The 24,951-nt window shown below is 36.9% G+C and overlaps 1 protein-coding gene across 1 annotated transcript in view; it reads right to left on the bottom strand.

Moving 5' to 3' along the window:
- The window catches only part of LOC103807365 (chromosome unknown open reading frame, human C8orf34), a gene marked incomplete at its 3' end in the record, with an annotated part of 112,138 nt that extends 88,517 nt beyond the window's left edge, over positions 1-23,621 (bottom strand). Inside the window, exons 1-3 of the mRNA XM_009080091.1 lie at positions 23,480-23,621; positions 22,408-22,539; positions 13,663-13,791 (exon numbers count right to left, since the gene is read on the bottom strand). Coding sequence (XP_009078339.1) covers positions 13,663-13,791; positions 22,408-22,539; positions 23,480-23,621 — 403 coding nt within the window. The remainder of the gene's footprint in view (positions 1-13,662; positions 13,792-22,407; positions 22,540-23,479) is intronic.
- Between the last annotated feature and the right edge of the window lie 1,330 nt (positions 23,622-24,951).

Consider the following 24,951-nt stretch of genomic DNA (forward strand, 5'->3'; position numbering starts at 1 on the left):
CACTAAGTAAAAGTAAGGCTTAATCTGAAAAGTTTACATATTGTTCTCTGTATGCTGCTGTATTGTACAATGTATCATATGTTGTTCCATTAGTGAAATTGCCTGGAAACAATATACTCTTAACTTTCCCCAGCTGCAATATTATCAAAGTAAGTTTTCAAAAAACTATGGAAATGAAAGCAGCAGATGTGCCAGTAAAGTGACTACAAGCTTAAGTATACTTCTACCTGCTTTCCAAAATTAGCTCAGCAACATCTTATTTACCAATGGACACATTATTATGCAAATCTCACCCTGACCAGCATGCATAACACATCATGTTGCAATTACAGGACAATATGGACATGTCTCTTCTCTCTTTCTCCATAGCATAATGTAGAAATGATTCTATAAAAACAGGTGGAGCTTTGGAAAAATAAAGTAAAATTTCACAATAGAAAGTAAAAATACTTTTTCTAAATCCTCTGAACAAGAACTTGCATATTTGCTCTTATCCTTTCTGTTGATGCCTGCCCAAGGCTCTCCGATGCTTGCTTCATTCACATCATCTAACTCTTTTAATCATGACTATCATGAAGCATGTTGAATATGCACAGCTGGTCTCAGAATTTTTAACCCATCTACACATGTCAGTCATATCACAAGGAGTGATCAAGTAATCATACATTTAATGCTATCATGTTGAAAATTCTGATACACTGAAAGCAAAGCATTTCCCAGATTCCTCTGAGGTTTGATAATAAACATTTCTAGGTTAGAACTTCAAAAACCAAAGACAAGCATCTCCTGCTGGTGAAAATAAAGTGGAGAAATAACCATATATAGGATGAAAAAAACACTTCAAAGTTGTTTTCCAACTCATATCATGTTATCAAGACACCTTCTTCGAAGGAATGCAAGAGATGATACTGCATAATATGTAGTATCACCTGAGTGGAGAGTTACTCTTCCTAAAATCACATTTAAGATTGCTTACTTCTCACTATTTAGTATACCGTAACTACACAAATTCTTTGGGGTTTTTACTGTGCTTTTAAACATTAACTCTATACGGCTAAGTCTCTGTTTAGATAACTTCCTTATAGTGATTACTGTTTTTAAAAGAATGAAGTGCTAGGAGAACTGCAATTAAAATTTAAAGACCTCATCAACACATAAGAAATACGTCAGGAGTTAACAAAATATTTTCAGTAATTCATTAGTTCTAAAGTAGATTATATTGGAAAAGATCGGCTTTACCTAATCCTTCTATCCTTCACTGCAATTAACCAGTTTTAATAGCTTCAGACTTTTATTCAGCCCAGACACTACACTAATGCCCATAGAGTATAACCAGCAGGTTGCATCAACCAGACTTTAATGTGTTATGAATTTTGGTCAATACCCAATGGACATTTACTGGAGAGAAGATAACTGCACACTTTGAGGTAGTAAAAAACTAATTCAAGGTTCTCTTCACCTCAACTTTGGAAACCTGATACCATCAACCAACTGTCCATCACATGAATGTATTTTGCATAACCAAGGTCAATCCATTTTACAACCATATGTACTCTAACCACTCAAACTACATTTTCTCAGCAATCTCCCATTATGTTAAGACAGTTAATTTTGTTTTGACACAGGTTTACTTCCTCATATTGGAGCTTGGTCCCCTTTTCTTTTGCTTTCACACATTTCCATGAATGTGTCTTTGTAATGTGGGAGAGGATGCAAGAGCAATTTTACCCTGTGTTGACATACCCCTTAAAAATATTTAAGTATGGCAAAAGAAAATACTAAAGGTAACCCTGCCATTTCCAAAACTTCACTACAAAAAATGCCAAGTGTTTTTACTACTCAATTGCCTATGCTGCTTATCACAGATCAGTACTGAAAGTACCAAATAGCGAATAGGAAAAACAGTACATGCTACTACATGCCTCACACAAAAAAGCTTTAGTAACCTCTCTATTAAGTTGCATATAAGCACATAAAACTGAAAAACATACATAATCTAAATGAGTATTCTTAGTAAAATGCTTTTTTTTTTGCTTAAGTCCCATCTCTTCCCCAGAACTTACTCTGAATTTAGAGACGACTAATTGAATTGACCAGAATGCCTCAAATTTTTTCTTTACTAAATTGCAAACAGTAGCAAGACACCAAAACTGTGTTTCTTAGACAAGCATGTAGAGACTTATCAGTTTCTAAGAACATGTGGCCAAAATAAAATTGTGTAAGTTTAGAAAATTTAATCTTCGCAGTCACAGAATTAAACTTGAAAACTTTTTTTAGCTCTCTCTCTGATGTGGCATCAAGGGAAAAGAAACAGGATTCTGGGGAGAAAATATTTTAAGGAGCTTGTTACAACAATCTTGGCCTGGTAATTCTTCTGGAGGTGGTATTTACCATACTGTCAGTCACACAGATCTTTTTGTTATGCCTTGATGCTTATTAATATTAACAATACTCTTTTAGTCCCTGATAATACAACTCCATTAGTAGAGACCAGGATGAATAACCCATAAAATGCTGGGTGCAAAAAAGCTTCTTAGTTCCCTCCTAGACACTACTGCATCACACAGTGTGTGCCCAACTCTTACTCCTACCAATTTTCTTTGCAGTTGCCAAACTCACAAAATGTCATGACTGAACTTGAGGGGGAACTTGCACCCTGTGTGCAGTAGACAGAAAACTCACAACAGTTAAGTTTGGGTTTTTTGGGGTGCAGATCTCAGGTGGAATACTACAGACTCCAGTTTTCACAAAGCAGCTCCTCAAAAACTAAAACCCCTTGCACATTTACCATAACATTAAAACACCATAACCCAGAATCCCGAGAATGCAACTAGAGATAGCCATCATTATCATACAGGAGTATTTAAGATTTCTGTTAATTTCTTAACACTTAGCAGATTCCTGACTTTTCAGTAGTCAAATAGGATACTGTCAGCTATGTTATTTTCAAGTAATACGCTGACAATTTAAAATAGTGGAATGTCTACAAAGAAATGGTAACAATGGTTGATATCTCCAGTTCATGTAATTGCTAGGGTCCAGACATCAGCATTTTTCAAAAAGAAAAGCCTTGTTACTTATTTTGTATAGGTGACTACAAGTAATTGATTTTGCTTTCTGCACTTTATATAATTATTTTCACTTTCTTTTTCCTCTATGGCTTTCATACAACATAAAAGCGCAAAAATAAATCATACTTTTTATACTTTATAAATAGGAAAATGTCATTGCAAAATAATAGAATACTAGAGACAGACCAATCCATGAAACTACTCTAAATGGAAACAGCAATGTTTCAGTTTTAGGCAAAACATCCACAGGTGTAGCCAAATTGTCCATACACCTCAAACTCTTAACATGACAATTTAGCCACTTCTTCAAGCTGTAACCCTTTTCCATGAAAACTTAATCCTAATCAGCAAAAACCTCTAACACCAGAAAAACTGACACATCTAGTTTATTCACCCTTAAATCCAATGGCTTTGTTAGAATATAAATTACTATGAAAACCTATTTCTGTCTTCCCTCAGCTTAGAGTATTTAAAGCCTGACTCTGCATGATGGTGAATGTAGAGAATGGAAGTTTTACAGCTGCTTCATCATTGCTCTGCCTTAAGACACTGAGCAACAGATAAGAAGGGGAGTGTTGAAAACATTCTCCTGTCTTTGTTGGGAAAGGTCTTCTGATGTCAAAGGCAAAGCCTCCAGAAATAAGGGAGCATGCTTTACGCTTTCTCTTATAGCAGCTGTTTCACACAGACAATATTTGCTATAGCTTTACATCATACTATGATTGACAACTCTACAATAGTCCTACCAGTCTTACGAACCATTCTGACTAAAGGGATGAAAAGTTTGCTTCCCACCATCAGCTAAGGCTCACAGACGAGGTTTACAGGGGGAATTAGGTATCGAACTGCCAGTTTTATGTCTTTACAAAACCCTCCCTTTTACAAGTAATTAAGGGTGCTGAAATTTGATCAGGCATCACAAGTATCCAGCCCACTTAGTTGTCTGGTGAATTACACAGACAGATTCAGGGCACTTGTTTCTACTTTTGAGTGTAATGACCCTCTGTGCTGTAAAGAGTGCTGGAACAATGAAATAATTGGTCTGAACATGCTTCCACAGTCCTTCAGAAACGCTCCACAGCCACAACTACTGCCATCTCTGATCAGCAACAAATCTAGAGACGGGCTGTTGATGCTAGCACAGCCTATCTCAACTGGAACAATCAATCTGTCACTAGCTTGGTTTTCGAAGAGAGCTGGAAGAACTATGTACTCCCTGACTGCAAAAAAAGGTCTGGCACACAAGGATTAAATTTAACATGACAAACACACAATGTAATAACAATGTAACTTATTCATACTTATCATACTTTAATTATTATTATCATGCCTACATTAAGCAGATTGCCCAAAAAGCATATCTCACACTGTATTAGCCATGTACCTTATGGCTTTTTTATACTTAAAATATTAAACCAGTTGTTTGTCATGCCTTTTTAAAGAATTAGCATGGGTTATTAAAACCATTCTTTATATGGTTTAGATTTCTGTTCCCAGTCTTCTATCCCTATGGCAATCTGCAGCAGCACAATGGTAAGAATGAAGAAATAAAGATGATGATCATTACAGCACTGCAGCATCTTTTTTGATATAAAATTCACTTCTCAAAATACCTGCACTGTGTTTTAACAACATAAAATCCCTTTCGAGTCTAGAATGAATATCTTCCACAGTACAGACTTTGTGCTTAGGACATTGTTCTTCATTTCTAGCTTACTAAGAAATGAACTTTCTTTCTAAAGAAAAATTAACATTGTTAATAACAATTCCATGAGTCTTTAAAAAACCTAGCTCTTGTATATGAAGGTCTTAGCAGAAGAGTTTTATTTGTTGTTACTCACCTGCAACAAATACAATTAATCTGGTACCTAATGTGTTTCCAACTCAGTGGTACTATTCCTCTTTGAAGAGAGATTTTTAGACTTTGATATTCTCAATCCAATAGCATAAAATTAATTTGCAAACAGAAGGCACCACACAAGTTCAGGTCTTCTTGAAAAAGAGCAGCTGATATTGTCTACCTGGACTTGTGCAGGGCCTCTGACACTGTCCCGCACAACATCCTTGTCTCTACTGTGGAGACATGGATTTAATGGGTAGATCATTCAGTGGATAAGGAATTGCTGGATGGTCACACTCAAAGAGCTGTGGTCAATGGCTCAATGTCCAAGTGCAGACTAGTGATGAGTGGTGCTCCTCAGGGGGTGGTATTGGGACTGGTGCTGTTCAACATCTTTGCTGGACAGTGGGATAGAGTGCACCCTCAGCAAGTTCACTGATAAAACCAAGCTGTGTGATGTGGTCAACATGCTGGAGGAAAAGGATGTCATCCAGAGGAACCTTCACAGGCTTGAGCATTGGGGCTGTGCAAACCTCATGAAGTTCAACAAGGCCAAGAGCAAGGTGCTGTACCTGGATTGGGGCACTCCCAAGAACAAATACAGGCTGGGCAGAGAATGAAGGCAGAGCAGCTCAGCGGGAAAGGACTTCTGAGTGTTGGTGGATGAGAAGCTTGACATGACCTGGCAATATTAGCTTACAGCCCGAAAAGCCAACTGTACTCTGGGCTGCATCAAAAGAAGCATGACCAGCAGGACAAGGGAGGTGATTCTCCCCTTCTACTCTGCCCCTGTGAGACTTCACCTGGAGTACTTGTGTCCAGGCCTGGGGTTCTCAACACAGGAAGGACATGGACTTGTTGAATCAAGTCCAGAGGCCATGAAGACGCTCAGAGAGCTGGAGCGCCTCTCCTGTGAAGACAGAATTAGAGAGTTGTGTTTGTTCAGCATGGAGGAGACTATGGGGAGACCTTATAGGAGCCTTGAAGTACTTACAGGGGCCTACATGAAGCTGGAGAGGGACTTATCACTACATGCCCTTGTAAAAAGACAAGGGGTAATGGCTTTAAAGTGAAAGAGGGCAGGTTTAGATGATATACTAGGATACTGTGAGGGTAGTGAGGCACTGGAACAGGTTGTCCAGAGTAGTTGTGGATGACTCATCCCTATATGTGCTCCCAGATCGGGATGGAGCTGGGAGCAATTTGATCTAGTGGAAGATGTCCCTCTCCATGGCAAGTGTGGAGGATGTGGAGGAATCAGATGATCTTTATGGTCTCTTCCAAACAAACCATTCTATGATTTTATCAAATGGCAAGTCATAAAGTCCCTGCCTGCTGCATTATTCCTGATCAGCTTTACGGCAGCTTAAAAACTTGCAATATTTCCATATGCTATACAGACATGAAATTATAGAACTGATGTTCTGCTAAGAATGAAAGTTGGGAAACTTCAGAGACATCACTTTTGGTTTTATTTGAGGTTCTTAAATAATTATAAGAAGAAACAGCACAAAATAAAAATTAGCTGAGCTTTTTTTAAGAGTTCCAAAGGCACAATATACATCTAACAAGTCTAATATGTACCCAGGCACAATAAAATAAAACGCTACTACTTTAATGCATGCCTGATGACCATTATTCAACTCAGTGGAAGGAAATATTTATGCATTTTCCTAAACATCCAGAAGATGGCCACAGAGCTCCCAATAGCCAGTTTTCCTACTTGCCAAAGTCTTCTGGACTTGACACACGAGTTTTCACATAGGAAGTTTAGGCATACTAAGACAACCCCAATGCAACTCTGACTAACTTGACAGAATTCTTTCTCAGGATCAGTCTAGGCCAGGGAACTTTTGGATGGCTGGACTGTCAACCTCATAGTGCATATCACAGGTTCTGTAACAAACTCCAGGACAGAAACAGCATTATTATTCTACCATTATTAATACTACAGCTTTGAGCATGAACAGAGAAATATTGTATCATGTATCAACTATCCAGCAGTTAACTGTCCCAATGCATTCTCTTATTCCTTGTAAATCAGGGGAATCATATGCTCCCTAATTGCTGGGACAGGCCATGCCAGATGTACTTGCATTTCCCATGGCAAAACCTTGTGCCATACTACTGTTGGCAGCATGATATATTCTAGTTCCTGTGCTTGTCTGCACTACATATTCAACACAGGGTAAATTAAAATAATTTATTCCACACCATCATTGGATTAAAAAGTACATAAAATGGTTGTTCTGGTTGCACCATACAAAGCATTCCTTCCCACAAAAAAAAAAAAAAAAAAAAAAAAAACAAAACAAAAAACCTACACAAAAAACAAACTAGCTCAGTCATTTCAGTGTAGGAACTTTATAATTAATGTTCATCGTTGACAGTCATAATAGACATTCTTACAGTATTTCCTTTACCTACACTTAGTCATTTTACCATTTTCAACATTAGACATATTTCCTCCAGTAGTAGCCCAGAGATTTTCTGTGAAGACATATTGCATTGAAACCTCAGAGTTTTTACCAGTAAGGGGCATATGTCCTTACATTATTAAGCATCTATGCATGACATTTCTGTGGTGGTTTCCATCTTGAACCAGGTGTACACTGCAGTAGGTGGGTCAAGATGGGTAGTTCACAGTACCCAGTGGTCAAGGACAGAGTTGCAGCTTATGTTCCAGTACCCCGTGAATGCCAAACCCCTTGTACTAGGAACTAGAAAGTTCCATATTCGAGATGATGGTCACACAAATCCCAGTTCTGCAATAGCATTGGGAGACTTTGGAAGACAAATACTGTTCCAGAAAAAGACATGGTAACTCAGAAAGATTCTAGTCCTGAAACTTAGAGTAGGCTGGATCAGAGTGGCAAGTACCTTCACAAAGGTAACCAAAATTTTAATATCTGTAGGAAAAAAATACTTATAAGTGAAGCAATGGTGACCTACCAGCCATACAAACCCCAGTTTATAACTGAATGGCAATAATTATGTTCATATTCTTCCTGTTTCAGTCCCAGAAAATAGCATTATTTTGTATTATTACTCATACATCACACTAAAAGCAAATGGATTTTATAAGCAAATGCAGTATCGGATAACAGCTGCAGTACTGAGATAAAATTATCTTCCTTAAAGGTTTGATTGAGCTTATCTAAAAATGTCGATCTCAAAATAAATCACAAGCATTGATCTCACACAAGAGTAACACGATTTTAAAGTTCAGCCTGAACACAAGAAAGGAAAAATCCTCTATAGAACACTGATGGCTAGTTTTGTGGTTCAATTAGCAGGGCTAGATGATCATTTTTACAAACTCAAGTCCATTTTATAACAACAACTGTGTATGACTGAAAAAGAAATACAAAAGTATTAGGTCTTAAAACAATACCCCTCATAAGGTGATTGACAAAAGTCTAGTAATATGTCGTGCAGATGTGTATTTGCAGTTATATCATCATCACTATCAGAAATGTCTGCTTCAATAATTGTTAGTGGCATTCCATTCAAGTGCATCTTTCATAACTATAATGTAAATCATTAATAGTTTCCTGTAGTGTAGAAGCTTCTAAATGAAACCTCATTCTAATGTGTTTCAGAGACTGCTAAATGCATTGAAGTAGATCATGATGTATATATTAAGTTTCTCACATCCCACATACTCGCAGGTTCATCCACAAAACTGAGGACATGATTTTAGTGGTTTGTTAACATACTGTGATCTTTTTTAGAACTAGTTCTACCCTTCTTGTTATGAGATTTTTACTCTTGTTGCTTATCTTCTTCTCTGTAAAAGATAAACAGAACATACGCTTTTACATTTCACTCTTTTATATTTTTCTTAAAGAGGTAAGATCATGCTCATCTTCCTTAATGTGTGCATAAACATCAACTGATTCTAACATTACAATAAATAACTGTTTGAGATACACTAGAGGGGCTTGGAGATCTTTAATTTTTGGGAGGTACTGAAGAGCCACGGTCCTCGACAGCTGGGTCTAGGTGAGCCTGCTTGAGCAGGGCAGGGTGGACCAGATGAGCTCCAGTGGTCCCTTCCAACATCAACCATTCTGTGATTCTATAATTCATTATGGTTTCCAGCAATATTTCTTACTAGATTGCAAATGGCTTTCTTATTTACTGATTATTTATTGATTACTCCCCTTTGAAAATAAGAAACAAAAAAGTATTTTTTTCCTGTTAGTTATAGCCAGATATCATTAATTTCTGGGATTACCTCCAACTGACTTGAATTCATTATCAAATAGTTTTGCCTAATGTCAATTTACTACTACTTTTTGACCTTAGAATGTCAACTGAATCAAAGCATGATAAATTTGTTTCTTCTCCTCCGGTTTGTACTATACACCTGGCCTGAACAAGGATTCAAACATTATTAATAAAATGTTGGTTATCTTTGTTGAAGGGCTGTATGTAATTACGAAAAAGTACCTACCTCACAGGAAAACACATTGTGTCATCAAATGCTGTTAACCATGTGTAAATTGAAACCTTCAATATGCACTCTAATTCTTAACTGTTCAAATAGAAGAAGCAAAGTTGTTCACAAAGCATGCAGACTTCATGCCTAATTGCAGCAAGCTCTCACTGATTTAGATCTTATTTTTCCCCCACTCAAAACACTCATAATTCACTGGTTTCCATCTCTTGTTATCTATTTTTCCATCCTCAGAAAATGGAGCGGCAAAGACAGGCATTTACATTAGCAAGATCCTTAGCTATACAGGAGATTTTAACTCTCTTTAAAGGCAAACAGGCCAGAAGGTGAAATACAAGAGCATACAGTTGGAACAGCATGGAACTTTTCTTCCTTATGATCAGCAGAGGAAGAAGGATGACAGTAATAAAGATGAAAGACCTTGCATGAAGAAAATAAAATATACATGCAGGAAATACAGTATAGTCCTGTATGTTGCTTCATAAACCAAAATCTCCCCTAAATAGCTGACTTGGTAGTTCCAAATCCACTTCAATGACATAGAGCTAATTGAAGAAGCAAAAAAACCCCAGGTTTCCCACATGGGTAGGCCTCTGAAAAATGGTATACTTAAATCACCAAGCTCTGCCAGTTAGACCTTATGGTCTATGATCTATTATTATAATAATCTTCTGCAGACATTCAAAAGTCATAAGATATTTTTAACCCTGAGTTTCAAGTCACTGTTGGATAATCAGATCTACTGCAGCACGTAATTACTCACATATAGTCTTGATGGGGCGGGAGGAGGGGTCCAAATACAAGCAAGTTCAATTTTAATCACTAGGACTGAATATAGAAGAGACCAGACACCTAAGTGCTTGAGTCTCACCTTGAAAGCTCACAGGCAGTTCTAATTTTGTGTGAAGTGCACAAATTTGTCTCAAACAGACATCCAGACTGCATAGTGAATGCAGCAATAGAAACCAGAGCTTAATTCACAGGCTATGTCAGCTGCATAGCAGGAAACTCACTACAAGGTCCAAAGCTTATCTTTAAAAATGCAAACAAATTCCAGGACTTGATGGAAAATCCATTTAATTTCATACATATTGCTTTACGTGTCACCCTTCCCTGTTAAAATACTGAAGGGTGATATACACTTTGTAATGTAATGTGTACATCTTGTGTGTGTACACCTTGATGTAATGAGAGGGTGTGTACAAAGCCTTTCATAGTACATTGTGATCATTTCCGTACTCAGCTATCTGCTGAGCCCAGTGCCAATGTCAAACAGCTTCAAAACAAGATTAGTATCAAATGCAGTATTAGAGTCATAGCATGGCTGCACAATCAAATGCACTGACTAGCCTGTCCAAAATGAGCATCAACACTGGAGAAGGTAGACATGGGTCCTTTCGATGGGTTTTCTAAAACTCACCCCATGGGATACTTGAGTACAGCACAGGATGAGTTTCATGTGTCTTATATTTTCAAAGTCCTAGACTTGTCTATTCAACAAAGCCCCCTAAGATATTTTTCATGTGCAGTCTGTATTCTATCTTGGGAGAACCATAAAATCACATTTATTTTCAAAATTAAACCTTTTCCTTTTTTATAAACTTTTCACATTTTTCATTTTGATTTTTTTATTTACTGAAATGAACTGAAAATCAGGAGTACAAAATCTGAAAACAAGGGCATACAGTTTAGAATGAATCTGTTGCAAGTGTTTGAATGATACAAACAAAAAGGCTGAAGTGCAGAGTAACAAACAACTATCAAAGAACAAAAAACGCCACATGAAAAGATACTATAAATACATTATGAAAGGAGGACAAAGTAAAATAAAGAACTATTACATCAAAGAGAAGGTAAGCAAATAAGAGATGATATGAAGAATTCCCAGTGTTCAACACTTTCACTGCTTCAGTCTTTACCAAAAAAATTAATTGCAGCCAGATGCTTAACACTAGCAATTTCAAGAGGAAAACCAGCAAGCGGGATGAGGAAAAGCTGAAAGATATTCCGATCACTTACATACAATCAAGTTGTCAGAATCTTGTGAAATTCACCCTAGAGCACTTAACTAACTGAAGAAACCTCTAATCATCAACTGTCTTTCAGGAAGAGCAGACAGAAAGGGGCAAATACCACATCCTTCTTCAAAAAAGATAAAAGGAAGATGTGGGAAACTACTAACCAGCAAACGTAAATCAGTCAGCAGCAAGAATTATAGACAAAACTGGTTAAAGAAACAATGTATCAACATCTAATGGAATAGAAGGCAATAAGAATGAGCTGACATGAATTTATCAAGAATGAATCGCATCAAATCAGTCTAATTGCATTCTCAACTGGCAAACTCGCCTAGTGGATAAGAGGAGGAAGTAGATGTAAAATACTCGAGCTGTAAGACTTTTACTGTCCTAGATGATACTCCAGCAAAAAAAATTAGAGAATTACATGCTAGGTGAAATCACTGCAAGGTAGATAAACACCTGGTGGGAAAAAATGCACTTACTGAGTGGCTTTCAAGGGCTGGTTGTCAGATCTGAAATAGGATCATGAAGAGGTCTGACAATATTTCCATTAATGATCTGGATGAAGAAATAGAGAGCACATTCATGAAAGTGAACTTATTTTCAGGCTGCAAGTGATTTAAAGCACTCTGGGGGATAGAATTCAAATCCCACGTTATCTTGACAAACCATCAGAAAGCGTCAAGTACTAGCAAGAAACAGTGAAGAATGTTTCATTTGAGAAGTAATTCAGTGAAAACCAGACTCCAACAATACTGGTCAGGTACAGTGCCCTGGTCCAAGCGTAGGACCCAGAAGAGCTGCAGTGTTTTCCACTCCAGTTAGAAAACTCTGAGGCAAAGAGAGGTACAGAATGCTGCAAAGTGTATTTTAGGTATAAAGAAGACAGAGCTCATTGGAACCTACACAATATCCAGGAGGAAAGACAAAGATGCAGGACTGAAGAATGGATTTAGTTGTTTATTATTGAACTCTCACATGTGATTGGTTTGTATCTCCAGACAATTAATAAATAACCCTTGCTGAAATTGAAAATAATTATTTATCTATCTGTGTTAAGCTTGGTTATAAGTGTCTAAAGGAGAAAAGCTTGAAAACCACACTTGCACTCATCACAGTAACCCAGTCAGGCAACAGTGAAGCTGCAAATCAGATATCCTGACTGGAGTTGATTTAGCTCCTTACAGGCAGATAGATCAATTTACAAGAAATGTATTTGAAAAAGCCCTGTAACTATACTACTATAATCAATATAAATATGAAATTGCTCAGAATATAATTCTTGTGATCAGCCTAAAACATTTGGGAAAGAGAAATTTGGGCAAATTAGCTTTGGGTATTAGGCACAATTTAGAAAAACGCTGAATCTCAAAATTTTCCACAGAATAGATCTTCCAATCTTCATTAAGGTGTGTCTCTGACCTCACCATCTGCAAATTCTCCAGTGACTCAAGAATTGCTATGGATAAAATTAAATGAGAGGAGAAAGAAAATACTTCTCATTCAGGTATCTCCCAGAGAATGCCATACCTAGTTTTCACATAGCATGGCAAAGAGTACTTTTCATCTTTACATGCTTTAATAATTGTTAGTAATATTTGCTCCCACGAATGTACTTCAGAACTCTCTTCTACAGGAAAGAAAAAACCCAAAAACCAAACACAAAAGAGCATCATATCCAGTAATTTTCAGAGCTTTTCCTTATACGAGCATGTAAGGGATAATATGTGAGTTTTCTTACAAAATAACTGGATTTCATGTTTCTGAGTATTTGAGATGCTTTAAAATATCTTAATCGCTTTTGAGAACTGGAAGGAATTGATTCGGGTCAAGGACACAAAGTACTTAATTGTTTTTCAATATCAGGTGTGATCTCCACCAATGAGGTGAAGGTTTCACAAAGGTTAACCCAATCGAACTACTACCACCCAAAGGAGCAACCTTCCTGCTGCATGTTCCCAACATTTTCATTAGACCAGACTCTAATGCTGATCGCTTTATGAGCTAATTCAGCACACTAAACTGGCAGAAAACTAATGTAAAACAACAAAAAAAATGGAGGCGCAGGGGAAGTAGCAAGTAGTTTCAATTCTCAGGACTGCTGCTAAATTATCTCAGATGTTCTGTAAACCTTATCAACAGGAATGTGACTGCTGATGTCAATGAACTTGGTCTTCATTGAATAGAAGACCACCTTTCTGATGTATACTTCCAAATTACAATTCAGGCTGCATGGTTACATTAAAAAACTAAAATCAATCAACTTACTGCGAGACAGATTCTCAAGGGCTTTTCCAAGTTTTTTGCTCTCTTGAAGAATATGATTTAGTTCATCAAAATCATGGTTCTCCGGTTTTGTCTTCCAATCCCATTTAGGATGCTCTATTGACCTTGGCACTAAATATACACAGATATATACATGAAGTTTAGATTTGATAGTTCAGACTCCTACAGTAGAAAAAAAAGCTGCACAATAAGTTTACAAGCTCAAGTACCTTGAGTGGAAATTACTTAACTATCCTCCTATGTTAACAGCTGGAAATATTTTCTTTGGCCAATGTTAAGTAAAAATGAAAACATCTCTGAACAAATGCATACTTGGGATGATTCTTGCAACTGAATTAACTGGTAAATGGGAGTAATTGATATTAATAAGCAAAAATAATAAAATTAATGCACATTTAAACTATTGCATATGAAGGGACTTCATTTACAACAAATTAGAATTGTATGGCCTAGGAAAAATGTCAAAATAAGAATGAGTAACTAGCAGTTTCAGCTTTGTTAGGTATTTTATCAAATAAAAAGAAATATTTTAGATATACCTTTTTAAACAACATACTTTTTTTTCAAAAATTCATAAAGGAGATAATACAGTTCATTAAAAACAGTGAAACAAAATATGTCCTTATTGTTCATGCTGTACAGCCTGTAATCTATGTTTCACTACTTAAACAAACTTGATCTTGGGGAAACACAGTCCTGAGTTTACAGTGTGCTGCTCATTATCTATTATCAAAGCCTTTGATTAAATAGTTTTGCAGCTGCTGAGCTAACTTCACCTAGCAATGAAGACAAGGAGTGTCTGAGATATGCAGGATGCACAATGAACAGAGCTGCACTGAACAACGAGAACATTCTGAACAATTTGTAGAAGTGAACACAAAAACAATGCTGTTTCTGGAGCTGGAGTTTAACCTGTTCTTTCTGTCAGTGTTCAGAAGCAAGAGATCTGCTGCCTTTGCCACCAAATGCAATCATTGGGTGATCTCCAAACACAGCATTACCGTACTGAGAAGCACATATGCTGGCATGAAGATGATGCCTAGTCCATCTTCCCTCCAGAAAGGACCAGTTGCCATTTATCAGAGGTTGCTAACTACTCACTTAAAAATAACTTCCAAGAAAAGCCTGTAATGTCCAATATATCCTGGCCAGCTTTGAAATTTTTATTATTTTGACAGCTGTTAACTAATTTATGCTTACAAACTTCATTTTTATTACCTCTTAAGGAAACTTACAGACTCCTACAGATTGTGCCAATAAAAGGTGGTATCATGATAATTTGGAATTTCAGAGTGCTTTTACGATGGTATGGGGAAATCAAGTCTGGTAGCTATTACAAAATGTGTTAAATAACTTGCTATCGAAATTTGCCTTATTACTAGCTGTGCTCTGTGAGAATATAGAATCTACTCCACTTTGGATCAACTCCAACAAGGAAAAGTTGAAGTTAAGTCAACAGTCATCTTTTCCAGGTAAAGAAAGCAGACAATATTATGTTTAAGTCCTTCTTTCACTAGGAATGTGATCCCATGTCCCATAGACATAAGCTAAATCATCTTCAAACCAGACATCGATAGAGACTCAAAGTATATCCTGATCCATAACACCACGCAGGTACCTGGCTAAGTATTAGGGAAGTTAATATATTAGACTGCAATTACAGACATTCTCAAAGACAGAAGACAAAGGAGACATTTAAAAAGACCTACAGAGGTAAGAGTAGGAGGAAAGGTACACAGGAACCCTTAATGATGAGAAGGGAAGAGAGGGGCAAGTTAGAGTGTCAGAGTCTGGTTCTGCTCTGTGTTCAAAAAAAGACAAGCCATGTATTTCCTTCTCAAGACAATGGAAATAATGAGCTATAGTGGTTCCTAGTGAATAGATACAGGCTTGAAGGTATGACGAGCCTCTACTCAGATGGGAAGCTTATAATTTTTGTTCATACTTACAAATGCCAATCATTTACATCATCATTCCCTGGTCTACGAACTCCTATGTCAATTAAAAAGTCATGTAAATTTTTGTGTGGCAAAAGCTGACTCCATTCACAGACCCTAGCATAAGTGAAATGAATAACACAACTTGAGTATTTCTCATCCCTTTTCTTATTTACAGAAAACAAAATGTTTCACCTAGTAATATTTTCTAAACTTTTATTAACTGCAAATGCAAGTATTCCGCAAACTAGAAAAGGAATTCTTTAAAGAGCTCTATTTTCACTCACTTTTTATAATGAGATCACATGTTCCTTTAATGCATGCTTTTCCATTCATCTTATCTCCCTTCAATGTGCCAACAGTATATTCTACAGCATCACTAACACTGTATGACAGACTTTTCTTTCCATGTTTATACCAAACTCACCACACCACAAAAATCTCACAGTATCACCAAAATACAAACAGGCAACAATTTAATATAGTAAAACAACATACAAAGATCACCAAACCTTAGAGCATCCAGGTAGCAGAATTCTACAAGCTAGAATTTGATATCACATCAGTTTGAAATAAAACACATTTTTCCAAATACAAAAATGACAAAATTTTTAAGAAACTATATGATTTTGAAGCGAAATTTGTCATGAGACAGAAGGTGGATGAAGCAAACGTAAGTTCTACTCTACAGCTGTGGAGCTTTCAGAGTCATACACTGCCAAGTATATGGACCGACTGACATCAGGAAAATAACAGTATCAAGACTCTATCCCTTAAAGGTAGGGAAACTTGCTCAAGGCACAATGGTCTGGTCCATAGTTGCAGAGAAATGTCTCACAAACACAGGAAGTCTGGACTACATCTCATGAGATGGATGGTGGGAAACCAGTCAAAACCATGCTGGAAACCTGCTCTGCATGCTGGTGTACTACCAGCTGTGTTTCAGTGAACCATTTTGTACTTTGGTGAAAATATACCAAAATAGATATGCTGTCACTAAACATTTCTGAGTTTCAATAGAATTTGTTTCAACAGAAGTTTGGCTCATTCTATAACTGAACAAAAACTGAGGGGTAAGTTCAGCAGAATTATCACTGATTAAAATTTTTATTAGTTCTAGAGAAGACATAGTTCTTCTTACTTACCTACTCTTCCAACTAATGAACGTACACTAAGATCTAATTACATCATGTAGCATGTCTTTATCCCTTACATTTCATCTTCTGGTTGATTACAGATGTTCTTAAAATGTAAACTTGCATTTTCTCATCTGTAGGATCAACAAGCACCTGTCATTTTTTAAATGGATGGCTTTGAGTGGAGCATGCAGAACTGTATAAAGACCATATGATCTTTCTAAAAGTCTTTTGAAATACACAATCCTCCTCTGTACGCATCAAGCCCACCCATATATCACTTACATGAATATGTCACTACACACTTAGCAAAATCTTTTCATTATATTCTGACCATCATCTTTCTGTATTATACTCACTCATTCCTCAAAATCATCATATCAGTAATTTTAAATTCTGCCTCACATTACCTGCCTCAACCTCATCTATGTTATTTGAGAGATTTATACATTATATATCACTTTCTCTTGAAATTGTTTGCCTACAATTCAGAAGATTTATTACATCTACATTGTAGCATTTGTATAGAAATATGTAGTTTCCCTTACTGAAGCTGAGATTTCCCCATTTTATCTTAGGAGACTGGAAAGATACACTTGTCAGTATTTCTGATGTTCTGGTGGTGTGCTCCCCAACAAATGCACATCAGATTCATTCACAGATGTGTAATGAATTCTGTCACAAATCAGCACACCTTTATTTTCCAATGGATGATGGTACAAGTCCAGTACTGGTTTTATCTACACATACATGTCTTTTCAAGACATGATTTGCAGGCAGAATCAGACCAGTTGCTCATTAAATCCTACATTTAATTAATACATTATGTGACTCTCTTACATCTCAAAGGACAAAAATATCTATGTTATTATTGAGCATAAAATTACTCATGTATTTAAATCTCATAACAGCATTCCAATTAGAATTCTTAGACAATACAGGCAAACTGGTTTACACAGTATCTGGCTATTAGAACTCCAAGAGAATGGTCCTAGACAGACCAAGAACAACTAGAAGTATATAACACTGTAATTGGAAACAGGATGTGGTGAGAATGCTGAATTGAAACTGAGGGAAAGGATGATCTGTGATCTGATTTAATATGGAGGTGGTGAAGAGATAAACCTACTTTGCCTAAAAGTAGCTAGCTTGTTAGCAAGAAGTCTGTTTCACAAACTATTTTGAAACTTCCAAATTTGTTCTTCAAATACAGAACATGATCATCTAAATACTTCATTAAGGATATTTATATATACACAAACACACACGGAGATAGAGTCCTAGCTCCAAGACTTGTCCTTGCCAGACAACAGCAACAGCTTCTGCTTAATTCTGGTTTCACAAACACCAAACAAGTGGTCAGATCAAGACTTCTTGTTTGCGTGTTCCAGGTACAGCTGAGATCATAACAGGCAGGATGAGGGACTGGAGGAATCTTTCCAGTAGAAACATATGCATAAGGAATTGGGGTTGGACTTGATGATCTTGAAGGTATTCTCCAACCCAGCTGATTCTATGATTCTAAGAGATATTTGTGCAGGAATAACATGCACACTGCAGTCAACATCACTCTGCTGAAGGAAAAAGATAAATATTTCACATTCAAATAAATAAAATACCCTGATGTTTTCAAAGACTTCTGTGAATTACAGTTCTCAGTTCTGAATAAGCTTACAAGTTCAGGATTATTTGAACAAGACAGTCAGAAGACAAAAACTCTGAAACAGAACAAAATACAGGTGACTCCAATAACTTTTGGGTTTGTTTTGGCAGTTTTGGGAGGCCTTTTTAGGTTCTTGGATGTGGGGGTTTGTTCTTTTGTTTTAAACACAAATCTGAGAGTAATTCTGTAGGTCTCAGCAGGCCCAATAGATTCTGTTTCTCAGATGAGTCCTTACTACCTCTTCAGAGAAGCTTTGGAAAAAAATGTACAATGACACTCAAAAATGTTTTGATGTACAAGATGAAGAGACAAACCAAATGGAATATGGTGTGCACATTTGGACAGAGCAATAAAGGGCTTCTAAACAAACTTGCTTTCTGCTGATCTGTGTGGTTGAAGGGGCACACAGTACCTACTGATTTTGGCATAAAACCAGAAAAAAATGTCAAAAGAACATCAGCATTAATCTAGTTGTTGGCAAAAAAAAAAGAGAAGCTATGGCAAAAAGGCACATGGCTGAAACCAGGCTCTGTGATAGCAATGAATGTAAAATGTAGTTCAAATACAGAAGGTATTTTCAAAAAGTTGTAGAGACAAATATTTGCATGGGTAAGTTGTGAAAACAATACAAGGAATTAAGGTTTAATCAGCACTATAGAAAAAAATAGGAACGAGCATGAACAAAAAAGCATGGAATCAGAGGATAATTGGGCTGCAAAGGACCTCTGACCAACCTACTGCCCCAAGCTGGTCCATTGAACGCAGGTTGCTCACTCTATTCAATTCAGTTTTGAGTACCTCCCAGGATGGAGATTCCACAGCCTCTCTGGATAACCTGTTCCAGTGTTTGACAACCCTTGCAGTATTTTTGTTTCCTCTTGTCCTTTCACTATACACCTTCAAGAAGAATCTGACTATTTCTTCTCCTACCATCCTCCAGCATAGTATTTGATGGTGAGAATGCAATCTCCCCTCAGCTTTCATTTCTTCAGGATGACCAAACCAAATTCCTTCAGTTTTTCCTTGTCCATCACATGCTCCAATCCTGTCACCGTCTTGGTGGACTTCCACTGGACTTGCTCCAGTACACCAGTGTCTCCCATGATGTACTCCAGATGCCGTCTTAAAAGTGCAAAACAAACACTGCTGGCTATGCTCTTGCCACTGCAGCCTAGTATGCAGCTCACTTTTAGCACTGCACAAGCACACACCCACAGCTGGTTTATACTCAAATTCTAGTCCAACAGCACCCCATATCTCTTTCTGCAAACCTACTTATGACTCATTCAGATCCCACTTTATACCCAGGGTTGTTCCATCCAAGATGAAGGATTTTGAATTTCCCTGTGTTGAACTTTACGAGGCTCCTCTCAGCCCACTCCTCAGTCCTGTCCCTCTGAAGGGCAACCCTGCTACCCAGACTACCAACCACTTCCCACAATTTTGTCTCCCCTGCAAACCTAAAGGAACACTCTATCTCACCATCCAGGACATCAAGAAATTCTTTTAAACAACATTGATCTCAGTACCAGTCCCTTAAGCATGCCACTACTGAAAGAGTTTCCAATTGGACTTGGCATTGCCAGTCACAACAACCTTGATTCCAACAGCTGAGTCAACTTTCCCACCTATCTTGTTGTCCACGTAAGCAGACCATATCTTACCAGTTGAGTTACAAGCATGCCATGGGAAATTGAAAAGGTTTTGCTAAAGTCAAGGTATTAAACATCCACTGCTCTTTCTTTGTTTACAGGGCCAGATATTTCACCTAAAAGGGAAAACATGTTGATCTGATCAGACATGTATAATCTCATAAATCCATGCTTGCTGTTCAAAATTACAATTCCCTCCTTGTGCCTAGGAACACCTTCCAGGAACATTTGCAAAACAACCTTCTCAGAGAGTGAGATTAGACTAACCAGATTGTAGTCCCCAGTATCTCCTTCATGCCCTTCCTCAAAATCGACATGATACTTGCATTTTTCTAGTCATCAGGAACCTATCACAATCATCATGACCTTTCAGTGATGACAGAATGGCCTTTCAATGACATTAGTCTCTTCTTTCAGCATGCTCAGAATTAATCCCATACAGTGTCATTTATTTATGTATGTCCAATAGAATTAAGCACACCCTAATTCTACCTCTATTGTAGGTGAAGCTGCACCTCCACACACTGCTTCTAGACTTAGGGACCTGAGTAGCTTGAGAGTAAGCCTTACAAACTGAAGAGCATTATTAGGTGTCCTTCAATCCACAAGGACAGATCCTTGAGCCCAGTCTTATAATGGATATAAAAATTCTTTCCTTGTTTGACATGAGACCTGCTAGCTTAGAATGTCCAACCTCTTCTTTGTCCCTCTTCTGGGACAACCTAAGGACCAACAAGCATGAAACTTGCAGTAGGCACAAAAACGAAGGAGTGACACAATGTCACACCACTACCTGGGACAAAGACTGAGAACTTGAGATCTTTAGGAGATGACATGAAAATTATTCGATGCGTATCACACAGTCTGAAATGCAGGGAAGAAGGAAAGGAACACAGTAGGATGACAGGAATAGCTCACAATACCTTTGGCCACTGTTTTTAACAGTGGATCTCCATAAATTGCTGTTATCCAGCAAATCTGTTAGAGTAGAAACAGATTATGAGTGACTATGACCATTTTTTTTGAACATCCCTATTCACGCTTGAAAGTGAATTGAAATCTACATGCTTCTTTTGGACTGACTTAAAAATTCTTGTGCCCACTGAGAAGCACAGTGGCAGTGATGAAAAAATTTGAGTCTCTTTGAAGCAGGGGACGTGTTTCATGAAGAACAGAGACAGGCTACATTTTCCAAAACAAAAACTCCTGAGAAAAGTTGTACTATGGGACACAGCTACCTATAACAGATATTTTTGCTTGTTACGGTTATTTATTCTCAATCAAAAAAAGGTTTCATAACCATGCAATACTCAATTACTGAAAACCACAATATCTCTATTTAGCAAGTTTTACTTTACCCATTGCTGTGCTATATTTTGACTTATTGAGGCCAATGGGCAAATTTTCTTTTACTTCATTAAATACAGAATTCCCCATCTTGCTTTTAGAGGAAAGACAGCAAGCTTTCTATTGCAGCATACTCTATAATCTCTGTTCTCATCTGGTCCACTTAATCATAGTCCAAGTTCTTATAAATATTTGGCTATTATAAAAACTTCAAGAAGCTACAACAGTCAACAGCAGAAACACCATTTTGCAATTTATTTTGGAGAAAAATCATGTATACAGACTTCTCTCTGTGCACATGTGCTACTGTATAAATTTATAGGTATGCATGCATATTGTAGGTGTATTCATTTGTGAAAAAAATCCACATTAAGAATGAAACAAAAATTAATTTTCTTCAATAGCCAGTGCACAGGAAACATTATATTTCATTAAGGCTTGTTGCCTCTATTTTTACTACTTCTATTTTACAGGTCATTGACAATACTCTCTTCAGACACTACTTCTATTCTGCCTTCAGTGTACATTTACATTCCTTCAGCAACTCTCAGCGCAGCACCTGTTCTGCTGACACTACCCCCATACCTTGAACAACAGGTGTTCATAATTCAGTTTTGCATTCCCTGACCCACTGAAAAATATCTGTTATTAGGACAAATATCAATAGAACAGATTTTACACATGTAAATGGCAATGCAAACTAGAACATCAAATCATAATCAGTATCCAAACATAAAATTGCACATGACACACAGATATTAATCTATTTTTAATCTATCCATCTGGAATTCTATTCTAGCTATAGATGACAATATAAGGCATTACAAAACATTCATAATTCAAGTGAGAGTAAGGCAAGAATCAAAGTCTTCTAAAATATACAGCCATTTCAATTGCTCAGTTTGTTTTCCATTTTAATCCTAATTCAACAGAAAAACATACAATAGGCTTGAAAGTATGCACAAATTAATAACGCAGTGAAGCTTTCTTACATGACTTGGACTCCGGTGATGGTGGAGAAATGTTGGACACAGCAAGGTCGCTCTTTGATTTTTTAGGCTTTTTTGCATTTACCTGCCAAGGTTTATCATAACTTCTAAAATCTCTTCTTGTCCCCTTATTTTCTGTTAAAAGAATCAAATCAGACAATTATAACATTTGTATGTTCATTTTTCCAAGACTTAATAAAGAATTAATCCAGAAAAAACAAGGCCTATCGGTACAAACCAAAGACAGCTCTTTTTCTTCTTCTATTTCTGATTTCTGCTAAATCTATTTATTCCATTTCCTAAATTTCAAAATTTAGAAAGTAATAGGGTTTTCATTAATAATGTATCTAATTTTTGTTAAAAAAGTCCTTAACGTCCATTTATTTTCTAACATGTTTTACTGCCTATGCTTAACACTGTATATTTGAAATAAATAAAAATTTGACTTGTCAGCCAACTAACATTTTGACTATCAGCAACTATTTGAGCTCTACTATAGTCTAAAACAGGTCACTGATCAATTTTTAAATACAAAGCTAACATTCTAATAGTAACTTAAATCAGAATATAAAAGCCAAGATTTCTACTTTACAATCAAAGCAGAAGCTATTTCAAAACATTAAGTTCATGAAGTAGCATAGCATCTTCTCATTAAGGTTTGGAACAATAGGGTATTAAAAATGTGCATTATTAAGAAAATACCTCAATTGAGGTTAATCTCAGGTATGAATATATCACAGGAGGAAAAAGGAAAACAAAGCCAAGAGAAAGGGAAAGAAAACAGGACAGAAAGGGACTCAAGGGACCTTTATATGCACATTCTTTCTCACTGAGACTGGGACTGCTTCCATTCTGTAACTCTTAACTCATACTCACATGCTATGTACATAGGCTGAGCTGATAGTCAACAATGTCTATTAATTTAAATATCTACTGGACAAACTGGATTTATTCTGCATGCCCACAACCATAGAGTAGTACCTGTTCAGTAGGTACAGGTGTGGCCAGGAAATCATGGACAAAACTATGGGAAGATTATACGGGAGACTAGCCCTTTCCAGCATACAGAACATACCTGATGTTTCACTCTCTGCCCAAAGGGCAGCAGAGCCAGACAATGTTCTCTGAAGCTGACTGTGGTTCCCCTGTTTGGACTGAAGATGATCAATTAGAAATGGGATTGGCTGGTCAGGTGTCTCTGTTATCAGCTTGGTCATCAACTCCTTTAGAAAATTAAAACAAAAAAAATAGTGAGATATTGCACCTACACTAATCTTGTAATTACCAAGAATAAATGAATGTTTATAAATTAAAAGTCTATTTTCAACTTTGAAGAAAACAGCTGGAAACATCCACCTCCTCAAACTATTGCTACTTTTGCCCCACAAAGCGTTCATGACTGAAGTGTTCTTAGCCTATATAGTCTCTTATCCACTGGAATTTAAGTTAAAAACCCAGCCCCTGCTACGTGCTCAAATTTACCCCAAATAATCTGAATATTGTTCATTTACCCATTCAGAACAAGCACCTCTTCAGAGAAGCAAGGAGCTCTTCACTGACCCATATACGCAAGTTTCTTTTCATTAGAAATCGTTATATCAGGAAGGTTTGTGAAATTTTGATCTCAGCCAAGCATAGAACAATTATCTGCTTAGCATATGCATTTTCACCTCTGGAAACACCAAGATCTGATCAAACAGGCAGACATATATTAAATCAAGCCCTCAAGAATACTACTGTATAGACATGAGCAGATCATATTTTTTTTTACACCGTTGCAGACATGGATACAGAACCAAGGTCAACAGGAAAGTATCTCCTATGCCATGCATTGATACTATCCAATTGTTGCTTTACACCTTGGTCTTGGCAGAGCTGCAGAAAAAGAAGTACCCTCCATATTGCTGCTGAGGTTCTTCCTGGCTCCCTAGATGTAAAACACAGATTAGGAATCCAGAAAGAAGCTGTGACTCTATGCTGCACTTGTGCCCTGAGAGGAAATGAATGACTAATGTGGCAGGTGAGGTGACCCTGAAATCCACATAGCTCTACAGGAAATCTCTGACTGCCATTGCAAAATGTAAAAGCTCCGCAGAAATAAAATACTTACATGTACAACAAAATCAGAAAAACAAACAAATAAAAAACCTAGCTAAGTTATTCAGAGCATTTATTCTCTCTTCACCTAACCCCAAGCATAAATATTACCATAACTACACACACTTAAACAAAAGGGTGTGGAAAAGTAGTGCAGATAGACTTAATGAATTTAATAATTTTTTAAATACCAGTAGTTTCTTAATATTACCATCAGTTAAGTGTATTGGGAACAGATACTTCAGAGGAACTATACTGAATAGCAGCAAACATGAATAACAGCAAGCATGATTACTAAAGCACAGCAAGTTATCTCTGTCTACTTCAAGACTCTCCTTTTATGCAAGCAGTAGCATAAACAATCGCATATAAGTGAAAACAAGGCAGAAACAAGTTTTCCATTTTTTAAGAAATTTAACTTCTGAAAACAAAGAGAAGAAAGCATGCCCA

This window comes from Acanthisitta chloris, unplaced genomic scaffold (assembly GCF_000695815.1).
Source record: "Acanthisitta chloris isolate BGI_N310 unplaced genomic scaffold, ASM69581v1 scaffold4388, whole genome shotgun sequence".
Classification (NCBI taxonomy): domain Eukaryota; kingdom Metazoa; phylum Chordata; class Aves; order Passeriformes; family Acanthisittidae; genus Acanthisitta; species Acanthisitta chloris.